The sequence below is a fragment of the Asparagus officinalis genome, chromosome 9 (assembly GCF_001876935.1).
Source record: "Asparagus officinalis chromosome 9, Aspof.V1, whole genome shotgun sequence".
Classification (NCBI taxonomy): domain Eukaryota; kingdom Viridiplantae; phylum Streptophyta; class Magnoliopsida; order Asparagales; family Asparagaceae; genus Asparagus; species Asparagus officinalis.
Genome location: NC_033802.1, coordinates 640,100 through 662,167, shown reverse-complemented (window position 1 = coordinate 662,167; position 22,068 = coordinate 640,100). Strand labels below are relative to the sequence as shown.

The following is a 22,068-nucleotide window of genomic DNA, read 5'->3' as shown; positions in this document are numbered from 1 at the left end:
TAAATTTCCCGACCATTTTTTCGGCGACACTCAAGTAATCTGCCACATTTGTTTAGGTGGCATATATATGATGATGTGATAACTATAGTTAACCTCAGTCAATCCATTAAAAGGAGGGATTTTCAAATTAGGGTAAAAGTAAAGATGAAATTTTCTTAATTTGGCACTTCTTCTCCTTCTTCGTTCAAATTGGGAGTTCTTCATTGCTTGAGCTAAAGAATCCAGGTTCTCAAGCAATGGAGAAACCCAAATTTAATAGAAGAAGGAGAAGAAGCCCCTGAATTAAAAGCTCCCTCTTTTTTTACACTAATTTGAAAATATCTCCCTCTAACGGTTTGAATAAGGTTAACTACCATTGTCATGTCATCATAAATATGTCACATAAGCATCACGTAACAAATTATATGAGTGGTTGCTGGAGAAATTGTCCAAAAGTTTATTTTTTAGGCCTATAATTTGTCTCATCGTGTGCAAGTTTACATGTCTTATTATTGACGGAAATAATTTAAATACTAATCTAGTCATTGGGTATTACTTTTAATACTAATCTAGTAATTTAGCCAAAAAATATGTGTTACAGACGAACTCTATTAAGTCAAAGACTCTCTATTAAGCATCTTTTATGTTATTTCGTTAATAATTATGTTGAATCATCACACTTTGTTTGCCTTCTTTTTTATTAATCACCAATAAGTTCTTTATGCCTACCAACTTTAGGCTACAAAGATTAATAACTAATAAAACATATTGGCTATCTATCTTCTATTCATTGAGCAAATTAGAATACACAAGCCTACATATGATATATTTGATTGACTACAGAAAAGTTTGATTCCTTATATAAAATCCATATTAATTTGTCTTTTGATTGAGATTCCCTATTGGATTGAAAAACTGACTTATACAATCCCCATGAACTGAGATATTTAAACGATGTCTTTATATTGGCTTGTGATTTCATCTTGCTATTATAGCTTTTGTAATTTTGCATCTAATAACAATTGTTGCTATTCCGCCAAAATATCAGACATTTAACATTAATTTTTTATTTTAGTGACATTTGTAACTTTCGTGCAGTCTCCTTCGTACATGATATATTATTTACCATAAGTAAATAATAATAACATATTATTTACTAATATATTTACTAGTCCACTCTAAATAAGACAGCGGGTCGTATTCTTACTTAAGGAAATGTTGTGAATACAAATCATAATGTTCTTTTTTCTATCAAAGGAAAGAAAAAGAAATGAATCTGACACAAAACACCTATAAAGTGATAAAAAAAACAAGTGACATATTTGCTTTCACCTACTTCTAAACTCCCTCTATTTGTCATCCCCAAGCAAAAGAGACTGCACCATGGAATCAGCCATCCCATCTGCAAGAGGAAACATATGCCCAGCATCCTGCAACTCGTGATATCGAACCCAAGGGAGTTTTTGGCTTAGATACCGTGACGTGATGACTGATACTATTCGGTCTTCTGCACCGTGCCACAAATGAACTGAACCTTCGCCATTTGGAAACGGGTTCTCAAGATCCGTTGGGTCAAACTCCCAGTGCCCGAAACCCACCATCATGTCGCGGTGCAGGGAGTTATACTCTCCTTGTTGCAATATCTGATCCTGTGTGATTTCAAAGCAACAAAGAAAGAAAACTATATTGGAGGTTTTGCATGTTTGCTTTATTGTATATGAACTTTAATTTATAAAACCTGTTAATATTCCAATGGCAATTTTAATTTTTACAAGGATAAATTACTAATAGACCCTATGTAGTATTGTTGTTTTGAACTTACTACCCTTCCAGTTTATTTGCAGATAGATGCCCTAAGTGATTTCTCGACTCTTTTACCTTCAGGGGTTTTATTTGTCAAAATAACACTCCAATTGTAAATCTAATTTCTACAAGGGTTAATTTAAGAATAGACCTTCAGGGGGTTTATAATAAACCTCTTAATATTCCAGTAGTAAATCTATTTCTTACAAGGGTTTTAATTAAGAATAGAGCCTCTGTAGTATCGTCGTTTTGAACTTACTACTACTATAGTTTATTTGCAGGTAGAATAGAATAACATTTTAAGCTCAAAACAATTACAGGGGTCTATTAGCAATTGACCTTTTCAGAACCCAAGAGGTACAGAATGGGTATAAGCCAAATATACAAGGTACGATGCATCACTCATGAAAATGTATGTATCAACACCGATTGTTTCTGAAAGCAGTTTGGTTTTAGAGTTCATTTATTAAGGTAGATCAAACTTCGATTTAAGTGCAGCATTTCTAGGACAAAATTTCTCAGCTAAAACTTTTAAATTACAATTTCAAAATCAGAAAAGTCCACTTCGGCTTACATCTACCCAATGTTAGATATGACAAATAGATATTAAAAAATATCTTCAGATACAAGAAAAATGATGTCCCTAGACTAACACAAGTCGAGAACAACAGTGATAAATGAAAATTGTAGATATGGGTATGTTGAGTCTGTTTTATCCTCATGTCATTCTTTGTTATTAATGAGATAGATGGGGTTTGAGAGTTGTACCTGATAGTGAGGTCTACTTATAAACTTGGATAAAACTTTCAGGTCCCCAGGAGAGAAAAGTTCAGGACGCACAGCGATAACACTAGAAGCCGGAAACCATTTTTGGGTATTCCACCAGTAAGTCAACCAAGGAAGATGGTGAGCAACTCGGACAGCCCATTGATCGGGTAAGAGTTGCTCGTCCCAGGCCGCTTTTGATACATTGGCAACTGGCGCAAGAAGTGCTGCGCCTGCAAGCCTGTGGTGTTTTAGTAACCAACATTAGAAAAAGAAATAAAATGAAACAATAGATATAGTTTGATAATGTGTAGCAAGTATGCATCCAAGCTTGAAACGACAGATAATGTGTAGCAAATATGCATCCCAGCTTTTCATATGTAACATGTCTAGCTTTTCATATGTAACATGTCTGATAGCATTACAGATCTAGGTGATAAAATTCTCTACGTCAAGCTCCTTTTTTATTTGCATATCTGAGGTATAAAAACCATAGCGACTACATCGGAAATAATATTCTCACAATCAAAATCCCATTTTCATCAAGGATACAAAAACTATACTATTTTTCAGAAAACCATAGCAGATGACATAAATCTCCTAAATTAGCTGAGTTGTGAATATTGTGTGGATAATACAAAAACATATCTACACGATCTAGAGACATTTCGTCAGCACTGTTGCTTTTGCTATTGCTTTATAGTCTGACTTTTAACTTAACATCTTCTAAAATGACTATTTGTCCAATACAGTAAATGAAAAAAAGAGAAAAAATTCATACTGAATTTTAGATAATATCCTCCTAATGTAGCCTTATCCACTGCTGAATTAGGCTTCTCTTTTTTATTTAAAAATAGAATTAAAATTTTGACACTGAATTCTTGACACTGGCAAAGGTGTTTAAGAAACCAGTTATGTACAAGTTCGAGTCATACCTGTGAGGGATGTATTTCAGGCAACCCCAAATAACCTCTCCTCCCATTGAAAACCCGATCACATAGAATTTAGACCCGAACCCCAACTGATCAGCAAGTTCTTCAATATCCAAAGGTGTACTCTTCTCAGTCTTCTTCTCATCGGGATCACTCTCTCCATACCCTGCTCTATCAAAAGATACCAAATAGATTCCCAGTTCTTCAAGCACTTGCTGAAAGATAATTAAAAAAAACTCACCAAAATTAGCTTGATCTGATCTACATAACCACAAAGAACAGAGGAAAGAGACGATACCTGAGATATAGGAAGGGTATCGTGGCGGCAAGAGTAGAATCCATGAACGTAGATGATCTTATAATTAGCCTTTTCTTTTGGGACACCAGATTCTAAGTACGCTAAGTGCCTTCCATCCTTAAGCTTAATCCGAGATGCAGTAACTGGTGGACCTTCTGGCGATCCACAGATCTTAGGTGGTGGAGGCTGAATCGAACGGTAGGTCCATGCTGCTAAACCCACCAACAAAATTGCTGATAAATTCTTTAAGATAGCTGAAATGCCAATTTTAAATTCGTTAGTTGTGGAGAATAAATAGATACTTTAATATGACAGATTACCAGATGATGCCTGTTTCTTCTAGAGTACAGCAGCTTCTCACGATATATGTCAGATTTAATTCAAATCATGCACTTATGCCTACTTGACTGTGTATTTTACGAAATTGTTCAGAATTATCATGAGTTCATTGCAAAGTCATCATCAGGGAAATTAACTCCATGATAATTTGAACCAGTTATCCTTTGATTGTCACAAGCTAGATACTTGCATAGTCAAAGATTCCACATACATATACTATGTAGGCAATATTTACTCACAGAACTTATGGACATGACATTCACAAGCGCAACTATGGTCATCCAAAATATGGTCTCTCTTTATTTTGTTTATTTTCTGTACATGATGGACATATCTACACAGTGCTTAATTTGTTCACCATTATATTATTAATGGAAGGGAATTTTTCTCTAAAAGATGGTCAATAGGTGGAGTTCTCCACCTTGTACTGAAACATAGTAATTAACCGCTACCTGTCATCGGAGAAAATTCACAGAATTTATGATGACATCTTGCATTTCAATAAAATGCGCATGTCATTATACTTTCATGTGTTTGGTGCAGAGTCACGCCCTCACGTCACAGAAACGAAATGTCCTGAGAGAGAGCCCTGGCTTTTGTTGTCACAAAAGCACAAGTCAACCTCTATATTCTTGTTTCTCAAAGAAAACTAGAATAGATATTGAAATTATTATTTCTCAAAGGAAACAAGAATCGAAAGTGATATATTTCATCAAAGTAAAATATACACTCTTCCTCTTATCTATTCTAAGACTGAAATGTCGAGGGAACCTACAAGCTATAGCAACACACAGTAAAAGACGAGACAACAGATTTACGTGATTCGGCAAACTTGCTTACGTCCACGGGAGGGGGTTTTCACTATGAGGAGAATACCAAACTATTACAACTTTTCTCTTTCTCTCTCTTCTTTTTCCTCTCTACTCACTCAAGAGAATTTTCCCCACTTATTTTCCCCCCACACCTTTCTCTTCTCTCTTCCTCTCTATTTATAGACAAGAGAGAGGGATGGATGCCTTGCTGGAACCAGCTCACCAAGGAGAGCACGGAAGTATAGGGGGGCTGAGAGCATGGGAGCAATATAGGGGGGGCTGTGAGCATGGGGTACTTGTGTCCCCTCATGCTTGAGTCCACTCAAAGCATGGGCCACAGGTCCACTCACAATTCTCCACCTCGTTCATCATTTGATAAATCTTAAATTTTGAACGAACACCAGAAAAAACCCCACGAACATCACCAGAGAGATCCAGGTCAAAAAACCAGTCAAACTAGCTACGCCACTATACTACGACTGCCTACGAACCGTCCACCGGGATCAAACTAATCGTAGTTCTGTAATTATTCCCCAACATAGTCTCCACATCACCTCCATCACCGCCTCGCAGGGCCATGCCCTCTTGGGCAAATCAACACAGGTTGATATGAAGCAAGTCCAAGCAATGTTGGAACTTGCTACCTGTGACCACCTTGGTTAACATGTCAGCGGGATTCTCATTCGTATGCACCTTTATGAGAGAAATACCACCTTCCTCTATGACATCCCGCACAAAATGATATCTGACGTCGATATACTTGGTACGAGCATGATGAACTTGATTCTTCGCCAAGTGAATCGCACTTTGACTATCGCACCACAAGTTCACACTCTTCTGCTCAATCCCCAAATTTCTAGAAGACCCCACAACCACAATGCTTCCTTCACTCCCTCTGCCATGGTCATGTACTCGGCCTCTGTTGTAGAAAGTGCCACTGTAGCCTGCAACATCGATCGCCAACTAACTGAAGCCCCATGTATTCTGAATACATAATCAGTAGCAGATCGTCGTCTATCTAGATCACCCCCATAATCTGAGTCCACAAACCCGTCGATCTGACATGTATCTCCACCAAAACACAGACCCGTATCTGTGGTACCCTTCAAGTATCTCAGAACCCATTTCACCGCTTCCCAGTGCGTCTTTCTCGGATTCGCCATGAACCTGCTGACCACACTAACCGCCTGTGAAATATCTGGACGTGTACACACCATGGCGTACATCAAACTGCCAACTGCACTAGCATAAGGAATACGTTCCATGTATGTCTTATCTTCCGCTATAGTGGGAGATTGTTTACCTTAGAGCCTGAAGTGTGGAGTCAATGGAGTCACCACCGACTTTACACTTTGCATACCGAACCTCACGATCACCCGATCTATGTAGCCCTTCTGACTCAAGAACAATCGTCGATTCGTCCTCTCTCTTCTAATCTCCATACCCAGATTTTCCTAGCAGCGCCCATGTCCTTCATCTCGAATTCTTTACCAAGTTAAGATTTTAGTCTATCTATCTCCACCCTGCTCTTAGAAGCAATAAACATGTCATCCACATACAAAAGAAGATAGATATAATCACCTCATCGAAGCTTCCGAATGTAAACACAACAATCATAGTCACTTCGAGAAAACTCATACTTTAGCATGAATGAGTCAAATCGCTTGTACCACTGTCGAGGAGATTGCTTCAATTCATAAAGTGACTTCCTCAAGCGACATACATGATTCTCCTTATCCTCAACCTTATAGCCTTCAAGTTGATGCATGTAGATCTCTTTATCCAAGTCTCCGTGCAAGAATGTTGTCTTGACATCGAGTTGTTTCAGCTCAAGATCACAATGAGCAACAATACTCAATAGCACCCAAATAGATGTGTGTTTCACCACCGGAAAAAATATCTTATTGTAATCAACACCCTCTCTTTGTGCAAACCCCTTAGCCACTAGGCTCGCCTTATTCCTCGTACCACCGAGCTCTGAAGGGTCTTCCTTTCTTTTATATAGCCACTTACAACCTATAGCTTTCTTTTCTACGGGCAATGGGATCACCTCCCATGTTTGATTCTTCCGGAGAGATTCCATCTCTTCCTCCATCGCAGCCAACCAACTCTCGCTATCTTTATCCCAAATAGTTTCTTTGAAGGAGACCGGCTCATCTTCCTCCACCGAGAGTGCGTACTCAATTAAATTAACCTGCCCATAGTGCTTCAGGGGTTGATCAGCCCCCAGCTTCTGTACCTGCTTGTATGCTCGCCTTGGCCTAGTGGAAGCCAAGCTATCCTCGAGCTGTTGTTGCTGAACCTTCTCCTACTCAAGCTCATCATCTACCTGATTTTTCACTTGAACACGACTAGAACCTGGTTGGTCTTTAGGTTCTACCTCAATAACCTAGGATTTCGAATTCTCATCAGTCTCAACACCATCATCCTTGGGTACCCTAGCAATCATGGACTTCTCATCAAAGGTAACGTCTCTGCTGATCACGAACTTCGAATCTTCTGTACACCAAAGACGGTAGCCTTTTACGCCCTTTGCATACCCTAAGAAAATTACCTTTTTAGCCCTCGCGTCAAACTTTCCCTCGTTGACGTGATAGTAGGCGATACACCCGAAAATCCATAGCCTCTCATAATCTGCATGCTCCCCTGACCACACCCGATAGGGTGTATCACCGTTCAATGTCGAATGTGAAGATCGATTCACAATATAGCAAGTTGTAGCAATCGACTCTGCCTATCATTCTTTGCCCAAACCAACATATGATCGCATATTCACTGCTTTCTCCCGCAGTGTTCGGTTCAGTCTCTCCGCGATCCTATTTTGCTGTGGTGTAGATCTTACTATCCAGTGTCTGGCAATCCCCTCCTGATCACAGAACTCCTTGAAAGCACCGTCTGTATACTCTGTATCGTTATCAGATCTCAGTGTCTTTAATTTCTTACCCGTCCTGTTCTCAACCATCGCCTTTCACTTCTTGAATGTCTCAAATACCTCATTCTTATGCTTCAGGAAACAAACCCAAGCATACCTCGAATGATCATCTATGAATGAGACAAAATATCTGGAACCACTCTTGAAAGTTGTCGAAGCCGGACCCCAAACATCCGTATGCACATAATCTAGTATCCCTCTGCTCTTGTGCTTGCTCATCGGAAACTGGACCCTGTGCGCCTTTTCATACACACAATCCTCGTAAAAATCCATGTAATGTTTCTTCAGATTCTTTAGCAAACCCTCTTTACCAAGCAGATCTAGACTCTTCTCTGACATGTGCCTAAGCCATCTATGCCATAACCGTGTGTGCTTACATGGGTCTCCACCACTTTCATCAGTTCCAACCGCTGCATCTCCTGTCACCGTCGTACTCAAGAGAGTATATAGGTTGTCGTGACGAATGCTCTTCATCGCTACTAAGGAACCCCGAACAACCCTCTTCACTTCGTTTTCTGTTACAATCTTGTAACCCCCGGAGTCCAAAGCACCAACTGAGATAAGATTCTTCCGCAAGTCTGGAACGTGCCTTACATCCGTCAAGGTTTGAACCACTCCATCATACATCTTGATCTTGATATCACCAAGCCTCATTGTTTTACAAGCATGGTTATTCCCCATCAATACGGTTCCACCATCAATGCTCTTGTAGGTAGTGAACCACTTCCTATTTAGACACATGTGGTAAGAGCAACCAAAATCAAGTATCTACTTCCCGGAGGTATCCTCTCATCCGTGACGATATAGCATTCTTTATCACTCCCTTCCTCTGAAGCATAGCTCACTTCTTTCTTGTCTTCTCTTCTCTCAGTCTTGTTGTTATTCTTCTTCCCACCTACTCTCCTGTTTGGACAGTCGACCTTAAAATGCCCAATTTTACCGCATTTGAAGCACGCTTTTCCCGCAAGAGGTCTCGATTTAGGTCTAGACTTTCCTCCCTTATCTTTTCCTCGCTCATTGCTCCTTCCTCTAGCAAACAATCCTTGCGCTTGTTCTTTGTTACCACCAGTAGTCATGTCACTGGTTGCAATCTTCCGAAGATCATCCGCTAGAAGCGTCATTCTAGTCTCATCCATCGTTAAATTATCTCCCACAAGCATCAGTATTTGCACCAGGTTCTCATAAGATTTCGACAGAGATAGTAGTAGAAGCGCCTGATCCTCGTCTTTTACAGTCACATCGATGTCCTTCAAATCCGATATTATCCTATCGAACTTGTTGATGTATTCCCGGATTGATGAGCCTTCCTTCATCTTGTAAATATACAATTTGGATTTTAAATAGATCCGGTTCGTTAGACTTTTTGTCATGAAAGTGTTCTCTAACGTTAACCATACGCCCGCAGCCGTTTCCTCTCCATCCACCAAGAAAGCCACATCCCTTTCAAGACATAGGATAATCGACGTTCGTGCTTCCAAATCTAGCTCTTTCCAATCCTCATCACACATGTCCTTGTGCTTCTTCTCTTTTCCAGCTAAAGTTTTGTGCAACTTTTGTGAAATCAACGAGTTTTTCATCTGCATCCTCTAATAGGAGAAATCATTCTTCCAATTGAACTTTTCGATCTCGTACTTTCTAACTTTAACTGTTTTACTTATTGACGTCATTCTCCGCTTGTATAAATAAATCCGCTTCTCTCAGGAATTTTCAATAAATACATTGTGTTCACCACACAATAATCAACCACCACCTCAGATCAGTAGCTCAACCACCGTCAATCTGAATAAGCGCTCTGATACCAATTATTGAGCGCAGAGTCACGCCCTCACGCTACGGAAGCGAAATGTCCTGAGAGAGAGCCCTGGTTTTTGTTGTCATAAAAGCACAAGTCAACCTCTATATTTTTGTTTCTCAAAGAAAACTAGAATAGATAGTAAAATTCTTATTTCTCAAAGAAAACAAGAATCGAAAGTGATATATTTCATCAAAGTAAAATATACACTCTTCCTCTCATCAGTTCTAAGACTGAAATGTCGAGGAAACCTACAAGCTATGGCAACACACAGTAAAAGACGAGACAACAGATTTACGTGGTTCGGCAAACTTGCCTACGTTCACGGGAGGGGGTTTTCACTATGAGGAGAATACCAAACTATTACAAGTTTTCTTTCCTCTCTCTTCTTTTTCCTCTCTACTCACTCAAGAGAATTTTCCCCACTTATTTTCCCACCACACCTTTCTCTTCTCTCTTCCTCTCAATTTATAGGCAAGAGAGAGGGATGGATACCTTGCTGGTACCAGCTCACCAAGGAGAGCACTGAACTATAGGGGGGGCTGAGAGCATGGGAGCAATATAGGGAGGCTGTGAGCATGGGGTACTTGTGTCCCCCCATGCTTGAGTCCACTCAAAGCATGGGCCACAGGTCCACTCACATCATGACATATTACTGCTTACTTCTAAGATTAAAAAGAAAGTTAAATGAACTCTTCCTGGCCACGAAAATGCATTGACATTGCTATACATGACAACATCCCCAGCATTAAAATTTAAACCCGTGTCGTCTTAAAGAACACAAATGAGGATGATGATGGAGATGGTGATTTGAACCTACCTCCCATAGATGATTAAATTACCACGGAAATTCACATAATTTATGAAATTGTTTTAAGCATACTTCGTTGTCATTTGGTCCGCTCATTTACTCAGCTTGCATCACAATTTAGGTTGATTAAGACCCCATTTAGCAAAAGGGGATTTTTTATTTTTTTATTTATTTCTTATTTTTTATTTTTTTATTTTTGAAATTACCTCAAAGAATTGAAAAGTAAACTATCATAGAAAACTATGGGAAAATAAATCTCTTTAAATGTTGTAATTCATTGTATGCGAGCGCCAATCTCCTTATGATTAGGAAAAAGAGGAAGAAAAAAAAATCAATCCCTTCTTCGAAGAAAATATTTAGGAAAAAAATTTCAGAAATCACACGGTACATACGTATACGAAATATCAATGGGTTGCAGATAAGACCCAGATCTTAAAATATCATCCGTTCCTGTCCTTATAACTTACATAGCAAATCGAGAAGAAATTAAACATACCAAGAAAGTAACAGGGTTTTTTTTTTTTGTTTAATGTTAGAGAATAATTTAAGGAGAGGAGGAGGAGGAGGGCGTTGGATGAAAATATTACCAGGAGAAGAGGAGGAGGAGGGTCGTTTGGACATTTTGTTTCTGGTGTGAGACCTCGCTGATGCCGCTGAAACTTTCCTGCCGGCTGCTGCCATTGCTCCTCCAAGACTTTTCTCCTCTCTCTCTCTCTCTCTCTCGTCCTCCCTCTCTTTGCTACCAATGCAATTATCTAAAAATAAGAAATGGAGATGGTGAAAATTTTCAAGTAAACGATGCACGTGCTGTTGAAGTAATATTAAGGGTAAAAATGTAATCTTACTTGAGGATCGGTTTGGATAAGGGGAGGGCAGAGGGCTGAGAGGGGGTGGAAAGTAAAAACGGTGGAATGCCTTCATTTGTGTTTGGATGGACAACGAGGGGATGAGAGGATACAATATAATATGTGTTTGTATAGAGTATCGGATAGGAAGGGAATGGTAGCTACTTGACTAGTATGTTTTTTTAGGGGCTGTTTGGTTCGTTTCCTTGATATAGAGAAATGCAATTCCATGTAAAGAAACACAAGTTTTGAGTTTTCCAAACTTTTTCAAGAAATAGATCGTTTTGCTTTGGTTCACACATAAAAAATGGTGGGAAACCAATGTATTTATTTTTCTTGTGTTTGGTTCACATAGAAAAAAAAGGAAAACTTTTGTAAACAAAACAGAGAAGGAAAAAAATCTGACGTGGCAGAGTTTTTATCAATTTCACTTGGTTGCGGAAGGAAATCGGAGAGGGAAAAAAATCTTAGTTGGCGGCGATTTCAGCAGAGTTTTCTCTCTTCCATTCGAGCGAACCAAAGCGGCACAAAGAAATGGACGAAAACAAAAAAGCTGACGTGGAGGGCTAAAAATCTGACGTGGAGGGGTTTTCTAAGTTTTCCACCCCTTATAATAGCGAACCAAACAGCCCCTTAATAAAATAGGAAAGAACGCCTTTTGATTTTCTTATATATGGTAATATTTGAATTTTAAGAAAATTTCACTTGAAATCCCTCCCCTCCCCTGCTAATCTGTCCACTTTTAGAGGATTAAGAAAGTAGCTGAATTTTCTAATTTTCATCCTCCCCTCTTCTACCCTCCTTTTGCTAACTAAAAAGTGTAAAAAAACACAATGCTACGAGGGTTAGTATTGTAAACCTCCCCCTCTCTCACCATCCCCTGCTAAAAAAACTCTATCCGAACACTAAAGAAATGTCATTTCTTCATAACAAGTTGGTTAATCTTTAATGGTCTCTTAGAGCATCTCCAATGATATACTCTATATTTAGAGGGTTTGAAGAGAATATTCTTCAAGATTCCTCAAATATAGAGGGTTTGTAAAAGTTGTGCTCCAATGGTGCCCTCTATATTTATATGAATTAATCTATCATTAACAAACTAATAATGTAAATAAAATAATTAAAACTTATCATTTTTTGTACAAAAATTATACCTTTAGAACCGTCTCGCTGAAACATTTTAAATGAGATTAATATTGAATATTTTTAGAGTTATTTTTAAATTAGTTTATTTTAATATAATAAAATAAAAATATTTGTTAATAAAATATTTTTAAAATTAGTTTATTTTAAGACGATTCCTCGCTCGACATAGGAAAATCCAAGATCGGGAGGCTCACTTTGAACTTCGGAATGCACTTATTGAACATTTATGGCAAAGACATGGTAATGGAATAATATATTTTTTTTTAAGCTTGATGTATTTTAAATTCTCTGTACTTCAATATTTCATAATGATAAATTTAAAATTAATATTAAAAGTATTAAATATTAATCTCACTTTGAAGGTTTCGGCAAGACAATTTCAATGATATAAATTTTATTTAAAATAGACGAGTAAATTTAAAATTATATTAAGCTAAATAATTAGTTTAATTATATTTAAGGATACAATTGGTATTTATGAAAAGTTATAATGAGATGGGAAGATAAAATTAGAATTAAAATATATGAATAGTATTATAGAGGGCACCCTCTATATGAGCCCAAACCCTTCAAATATAGAGGGTTACTGTAGCACCCTCTTAATATAGAGGGTGCTACAGTTGCACCATTGGAGCCAATGGTATTCCATTTATAGAGGAATGGAGTACCATTGGAGATGCTTTTATATGTTTTATATATGTACTTGTTAAAAAACAATGAGAGGTGTACAAAAAGTGAGGAAAGAAGGACATTTATCCATTCCTCAATGTAACATTAGGGGTAAATTTGGAATCTCACATCCAACCAATGACTCTCTCTCCCTCTCTCATTTAAAAATAAAAATATCAAATTTATAACTTTCTTAGGGTGCGTTTGGTTCCCATTTTTTTCTGTGAATCACTGACACAATGTCAGAAATGTGTTAGATTTCATCCCAAAACGCTTTTTTTTTGGCGATTTGGGGTGAAACCTGCCACAGATGGGACACTATGGCAGGCTTTCCCCTTCTTTCACCCTAAAAAATCGGAACCAAACAGCCCCTTAGAACCTTGCTTGAATGCAAAGAGTAAAAGTTATGACCTATTATGCAAGCAACATTAAAACCATACCTCATAAGTTCCTTGAAGAAATGGATTAGAACATTATTGAATGTTCTTGAATGCAGAGAAGAAAAGTTAAAAACCTATCTTGCTAGAAGACGTTGAAACTATCCCAAAAACAAATTAAATTTTCCAAAAGACAATTATTTATATCTTCGGAGAAGTAAATTAAAAATAAAAAAACAATTTTTGCTCAATTTTAACTTTTAGAAATACTTTTTTGAATCCTGATAGTCCACTAAATATTAGACAACTGAGACTAAAGGAAAGTTTCATACAGAAGAGAGAAATATAATTTTATTTCGATTTTCTAAATCTAGATTATGATTACATCTATTATTTATTTATGTTTACAACATAAAATTTGGAAAAGATCATTTCAAAATAGTAACTACGTGCATTTGCACATGCAAAGATGCTAGTATAATATAAAATGCATAAAAAATATGAGAGTAATGATAACTACACTATAATTTATACGCGACTTCTATGCTGGGCACTGCCGGCTGTGCGTTAGTAAATGTTAATTATGTTGGAAAATGAAAGCTGCGTAGAACAATATTAACTTTTATAGTATCTAATTAACTTGTGAAAAAGCATCTTCATCTCCTGGTGTTTTTTCCCCATCCGTCTTTTCGTATTGTGAAACAAACAGACAATGAGGACTGAATCTAATTAACTTTTATAGTATCTAATTAATTTGCAAAAATAAACCTATTTTGCTAAATATTTAGCAAAATAGACCGTTTTGCTAAATATTTAGCAAAATGGACCTCTTTTTGGCCAACGGGCAAAAAAGAGGTCGATTTTGCAAAACAGACCATTCGAAATATATGGGACTAGTAGTCCCGTATGATTTAATGGGGGATTAAATCATACGGGACTACTAGTCTCGTATGTTTTAAATGAACTGTTTAGAAAAATCGATCTTTTTGGCCAACCGACCAAAAAGATGTCTATTTTGCTAAATATTTAGCAAAACGGTATGTTTTGTTAAATATTTAGTAAAATAGGTCTATTTTGCAAATTTTTCCTTCATAGTAATTGGCAAACCATCAAGGACAAATTTTTAAAACCGACCCCTTTGGGTTTTTAATTGCAAAAAACGACTCATTTCAATCTTATTTATAAAAACCGACTCACTTGGTTGAAACTGAGTCGATTTTTGAAAAAAAAATTTCCCAAACTTCACGGGAGTTCAACTCCCGTGGAGTTCAACTCCTGTGAAGTTTTGTTATGAGAAAAACTTCACAGGAGTTCAACTCCCGTGAAATTTCCCAAAAAAAATTAAAAAAACCGACCTGTTTTCAGCCAGGGGCTGAAAACAGATCGGTTTTTGTAAATATTTTTAAAACCGGTCGTTTTTTGCAATTAAAAACCCAAAGGGGTCGGTTTTGAAAATTTGTCCAACCATCAATCATTCAATATGGATCAAGTAGTTCAATTTTCTTTAAATTACTCAATTTAAAAAAGTTTACTTGATATATAAATTTTACCCACGCACATAATCTATTACTTCAAGGATATATGTATACGTGCTTCGCTTGTAATGTATTTGGATTCTGAATTTTTCTCTGTTGAGTTTCAAATGGTTCTGCGAGATAGACATCATCGGTTCTAATCTATCGCTCATGCTCGGCTGCCTTGAGTCGCCTTAAATAGCATGTATGCTATATCCACTCCCAAACAGTAATTTTGGGAGTTGGATTGCCGAAAATACCATTTTGATGTTGAGGGTGTTTCTGGAATGGACTTGGCCTGTTTTGGTCTGGGAGAAGGGTAATTTTGTCCTCACACACCCCCAAAGTTACTGTTTGGGAGTGTGAATAGTTGCACCCATCCGATTAAATTATTCTTAATTGGAGTAATTTATATATATTAAAAATACATTTTTTTTAGATATATAATATCGTGGGGCATAGTATGATATATTAAAAAGTACTTACTCCCTTATTGTTGCTGACCACAAAGTTTGTAAGTTCTGTAAACATTTTTGTTGTTTGCGCGTGTCGCTGTTGGAGAACAAGTCGAGCATTATTATTCTTCACGAGGGTTGCCTCTAGCGCGAGCTCTGAGGGTTTTTTTTTCTTCGTTTTTTATTTCAAAAAGAATAGATTTTTATTATTATTATAAATTTAGTGAAAATGCTCAAAAGAAAAATAGTTTCAAAATAATTTAAATTAATCTCCTTTTGAACTAGCTTACGAGTCCGAACTCAACCCCATAACTTTGACACATCACATGAATAATCATAAAATAATTAAATAATTTGGAAGTATCTGTCGATTTTTGTTCTTTAGCATTAAAGGTGGAAATCCACAACTATTTTTTCATTAATAAATAAACCCAACTATCAAAAAAGAATAAAATAACCGACCTTTTTGTTAAAAAAGCCAGCGTAGATATTTATACTTCGTACACGCTCCAAATATTCTAAAGAACTCAAACCTAAGGGAGTGTTTGGTAACTAACGCGTTTTTGCCGTTTCCTTTTTTGTCAAAAAAGAATGAAACATGTTTGGTGAATAAGATGGTTTTTTGACCTCACCCATTAAAAAGCCCAAAAATAAACATTTTTCTCAAAACAACAAAAAGATGTTTTGAGTTGCCGTGATTTTTTTTTCACCAAAGCTGATCCCCTTTTCTCCCCCCCAACCCTAACAGCTCGTTGCCACCTCCGACTCGTCGCTGCCGCCTCCAACTCGTCGCTGTCGCCTCCACGTCGTCAGCACCGTCGCTGCCGCCACCTTCGAGTAGTCGCCACCTTTGATTCCGATCAAGGTATCTTCTCACATGTTTTCTTCCTCCTCTCCACATGCCTTGGATCTGCTGCGGAATCATCTTTCAAGTTTCGTCTCCTTCGATTAGCTGGTTAAAGATTGCATTCCCCTTTTTTTTGCTGATTCTGATTTTAGCATTAGTAGTTATCCTAGAATCAATATGAGTAACTTTGACTCAGATTTCTATTAAATTGTTTCACGTAGCACGCAAACTTTTTGACTTATGTAACATATTGTGTAGTTGACAATTTCATCTTTCTGACTCAGCTTTTGTTCTTGCGTATGCATAAACTATAAAGACAATATATTTTTTTAATATTTCAATTTACTTAATCACATGAGTGTGCAAGTTTCTTGAGCAAATTCACTTTTGAAATTGTGGGTAATATCAAGATGTGTTTTGAAATTGATATATATTATATTGTAATATCACGGAAATACATTTTGAGCCTAATGCATATATATTATCAATGTCATTAGAATATGTTGAACAATTATTCATCATTGTTTCACGATGGTGGTGGCATATTATAATTTTTTTTAAAAAGATTTGAATTATAGGCATTAAAAAAAGCTCTCGAATGGTCATCGTCGACGATCGGTGACAGCTGACGGCTGTAGGCATCAAAAAATGCCTATAAGTTATCGCACATAACTCGAGATGAAGAGAAAACGATAAAAGTTATCATCCGAGTCAAAGAAAATTATCCAATGCCGAAGACTAATTACGGAATGCGTAAAAATACAAAACGACTAAAACAAGAGGGCATCACACAATTTCCGAGACAAAGAAGTTGTCTAGGAAACTATGAGATAACACATAGTTTTCGAGACAAGGAATTTGTCTCAGAAACTATGAGGCAACAAATAGTTTCCGAGACACGAAAACTATCTCGGAAAATATATGACAGGGTCACGACATTTTTTGACAATTTTCTCGAGATTTGTGCAGTCCACGTGGCTTCATATTTAGCTGCCAAAGTTAACGACCACAGAAAATGGCGGGGTAATTGGGCCGCATCCGGGCCCATCGTCCAAAAGGTCGCTTGAGATTACGTCTTAGCATCTCGATGTCGAGAGGAGTAACTTTTGTTACTTCACTCTCGATGTCAAAAGTTTTTGTCGCCAAAATAGTTGGGAAAAGGGGCTGTTTGGTTGTATGTTTTTACCATGTAAAAGGATGTAAAGTGTAAAAAAGTGGGTCCCAATGTCAGTTTTCATCACTTTCAATTGTTTGTTTGTAGTTGTGAAAATAGTGTAAAGTGATTTCATGAAAAAAAGACATGATTTTAGGAGAAAGCTAACATTGAAGTTAGAAAAAAATAATAAAAAATAATTCCAACCAATATGATCATTTGAGTGGGGACCACTTTTTACACTTTCTAAACAAACAATTGAAGTTTCATTTTGCAAACCAAACAAGTGTTTTATGATTCCAATGGAATCAAAAACAAACAAAGAAAAGTATAAAAGTGAAATTGATGAGGTGGACAACAACTTTCCAAGTTGTGTCATAAATACACAACTTTACCAACAACAACCAAACAGCCCCTAAAGTGATTTCATGAAAAAAAGTCATGATTTTAGGAGAAAGCTAACATTGAAGTTAGGAAAAAATAATAAAAAATAATTCCAACCAATATGATCATTTGAGTAGGGACCACTTTTTACACTTTCCAAACAAACAATTAAAGTTTCATTTTGCAAACCAAACAAGTGTTTTATGATTCCAATGGAATCAAAAACAAACAAAGAAAAGTATAAAAGTGAAATTGATTAGGTGGACAACAACTTTCCAAGTTGTGTCATAAATACACAACTTTACCAACAACAACCAAACAGCCCTTAAGAAGCGCCGTGAGTAAAGTGTTCTTGAATTAGGTGGGGGTTGTTTTTTAGCAATTAAAATTGATCCACTGACCTCTTTACCCTTCATGGAAAACTTCAAACTACCATGTAAGAAAACTTGGCACTCTATTGAATGAAACCATCTTGAAATAAAAAAATGATCTCTAACGTTCTCTTTAAGTCAATGCTAATATACATATATTCTTGTATTAGATTTCTCTTTCATGTATGTTATAATGTTAATTTAGAGTGGATCATCCAAGACGCTATTAGCCAATTATGACTGCAATTAGTTAGAGATGACTAAGATCGTAGACTGGACCGAACAAAGATGACTAAGACCGTAGACTGGACCGGACAAAGGGGAGACAAATTCCATTAAATGGTGAGCGATGGGCGCTCGCAAAATTTAATGGGCTTCGTTCTAGGAAAACGCATTCGACGAATCACTCTGCACATATTTGACATAAACTAAGTATTTACAAGCCCAAAAGACGGCAATTTGGGCCGAAGGCTGTAAAGTAATAATATCTCATTTAGTGTATAAGTCTAGCCAGAGCCCAGATACTTTCGAGTCCAATATACAACAATTTGGGCTCAAGCCTGAAAGTAGCCTAACGAAACTTGGCCTGGCAAGAGCTTTTAGGTGCAAGAGTGAATCATGGCCTGGCCCACCAAAAAACACCATGCGCACTGATTTGCATTTCGTTTTAGAATATACTCCCATTAAAAGTACCACATAAAACCCACACTATTGTAAAATTTACAAAAGTCCTAATAATTTCTAACTAACAGTACATTAAAAATATAGGAATTACAAATATCTCCTATATAATTTATAATTTATGGAAAACACCCTTAAAGTTTTAAAAATTATAAACATACCCTTAAAATTTAAATTTTACAAAAAACACCCTGAGAATTTCAAACTCATTAGTAAATTGAAAGCATAGGAATTATAAATAGTCTATAAATAATTTACAATCTGTAAAAAATACCTATAAATTTAAAAATTATAAAAAACCCTCTAAAATTCATAATTTATAAAAAAAAACTATGAGAATTTCTAACCTATAGACACTAAAATGAATATGCAAAATTACAAACAATCTCCAAGAATTTAAAATTTTGCAAAAAAATATCTTATACCCTTTAAAAGAATAGGTTTAGTAAAAACATTTCATGGTCAATATTATCCTTAACTTTTTTGTAAAAAACATAACTAATTGAAAATCTATTAAATTTAAAATTTATAAAAAAATACCCTTAAACTTTAGTACATTACAAATTACCCCTCCAAAGTTCAAAATTTATAATGATTCTTTGTAATTCCTTTCTCCAAAATTTGAAATTTATAATGATTCTTTGTAATTCCTTGATTTCAATGTAATGTTTAATAGTTCTATGCATTTGTAAATTACAAAATTTTAGGGTGTTTTTGTAAATTTTAAAACTTTTGAATGTGTTTATGTTGTAGTTTTCTAAATTTTCATTGTGTTTTCAGTGTAATACATAGATACGTCAATTAATGATGATATTGAAGAGTAAGTCATTCATAAGATTATTAGGATATAGTTAAGTGTGCACATCACTATTCCTAGACAATATAGTTTATATATACAAAATTTTCAGACAATCTATATAGCGGTTAAAAAGATTTTGACTTTAATGTACTATTTTTATATATTATATTTAATGTGAACCCACCATATAGTTTTGACTGTGGTCATCATAATTTTAATATGTTTGATTGATTGACTATATATGTATATAGACAATAGATTACTTTACTTTCTCACATGAGCTAATATTTGGCGTTTAATAATTTAAATTATTACTTTTAAATTTAATATAAAGAAGAGCTCTAATAATATTTATTTATTTATCTACAGAATAATATAATCTCAAATCCTATTTTTTGCTTGAGATTGATTCCATAGTTACGCGTATCAAATTTGTAACTAAAATAATAACTATTTATGCTTAGATTAGGATGTGTTGTGGTGTTTCACTCGTCAAAGTGCAGCCATTTACCAGTAGCGGACATGTGTACTTTTACATGTAATGCCCCAATCAAATTGGCGGCTAAGACCAACAATGATCCCGACTTAGCCGACTCGCAGAGTCGACATCTTCTTGGGTTGACTCGAAGGGCGGTACTTATCAGTCCTCTTGTTGAAGACGACTCACTACTTTCTCACTCAACCATTTATTCGACCCCCTTGCGAGGTCAACTCGAGAGGTGTTACTTCTCGGTCAAATTAGAGGATGACTTCAACCTCGAGCCTCTCCCACTAAACGTGTCTGCATCGCATTTAATGATTGGCATGTATTATCATGCTTCTAGCCCCGATAGTCTTCATGACTCATCGGGCCACATCGACACCGCTATGCCTCCAATCGCTTTTTATTTAATGCTGAGATGATCTTTCCTCCAGTCGCCAGCAAACACCTATAAAGCAAGTGCTGACGCAGCCGCCAGCCCATGCTCCTTCAGCGCCATACTGTACTCAGCCACAATGACGGTTCTGCCTTTATACCACCGGTGTAAATAGAGGTACGATTCTAACATTGAGGAGGTCTAATCTTCTAAGATCTGATCCCTGACTTAAGCAATACATGCTAATTGCACTACAGCTGGTCTTCTGAGATCTAATCTCTGACTTAAGCAATACTTGTTAATCATTACATTAAAGAACTCACGCAGTTCTTCATTTCCCCACTCAAGTTCACCAGCTCACTTGATCGGCGGAACAACCACGGGGGAACCAAGCCCCGTCCTCTCACGAGCTATTATTTGTACAGGTTCAAGTTACTAGACTCGGAACCAGATATTCGGGGAAGGGAGCGGCCCCTCATTAACCTCACCCCAATCACCATTTTAATTGACCGTGTGATCACTCATCAACAAGATGATTGTAGTCGGTCACTCACTATGAAATTTTATAAAAATATATATCTTACTTTCTATAGCTATATGCACTGCTCATGGATATTTTATAAATTAGTTGTTAATTTGACATATTAAATTACTTTTCCTTTGTAAAATTTCTTCTTTGACTTTTGATTGTGTAATCACTATATCACCATTCTAGCATAGAAATGACCTCACTCTAAATAGCTTTAAGTCAATGTTTGAGTTGAACTGAACCATATACTATTGCTACTATGTGTATATATTTTTAAGAAAATCATATCAACACTTTTTAAACAGAAGAGAATATTCTAACATCTAATATTATAAAAACTAAATATAGTCAGTTGAGTGATTAGCAAAAGAGATATGACATCAGAAAAACGTGAATAATAAGATAAAGAGGAAAGGTAATAACATTGCCAACAGTACTAAAAATAGCAAACCATAATGTAAAGTTAACATATTTTGTAAAGCCCAACAACTGGCTATAATCATCGAGATTTCCATATATATATATATATATAAGTATGCTTATTACCCAGCACAAGTTTTTGTGCTTGATAGTGATGTGACATATTCCCCTCCACTCATTGAAATTGGCCCCACATTCACATGAGTTAGGGAGTGGTTGAGAATTGAAATGAGTAGATGAGAATATGACACCTCACTACCAAGCACAAATTTTGTGTTTGGTACCAAACATACCCATTTCTCTCTTTATACACACACACACACTTTATAATTTTTTAAAAAGAGTCATATAATCTTATATAATAAAATTAATTTAATACTGAATAGTAATATCGTTATTAGGAAAAATTCTTCATGAACCAATATAATTTTTACGATATATAAGCTATGCATTCTAAATTCTTATATTTTTTATAAAGCCAAAAAAGTTTGAATATGATCCTCTAACATGTTGCTCTCACAATAACAAAATTCACTTAGCAGATATAGATATTCTAGA

General features: G+C 36.2%; 1 protein-coding gene across 1 annotated transcript; it reads right to left on the bottom strand.

The window, feature by feature from the left end:
* Window positions 1,159-11,302, bottom strand: LOC109823624. Its single transcript, XM_020389907.1, has 5 exons — window positions 11,051-11,302; window positions 3,778-4,031; window positions 3,483-3,694; window positions 2,551-2,788; window positions 1,159-1,628 (listed from the first exon to the last, which is right to left on the bottom strand). The coding sequence occupies exons 1-5, from the start codon at window positions 11,142-11,144 to the stop codon at window positions 1,329-1,331; spliced, it is 1,098 nt and encodes a 365-aa protein (XP_020245496.1). The 5' UTR covers window positions 11,145-11,302; the 3' UTR covers window positions 1,159-1,328.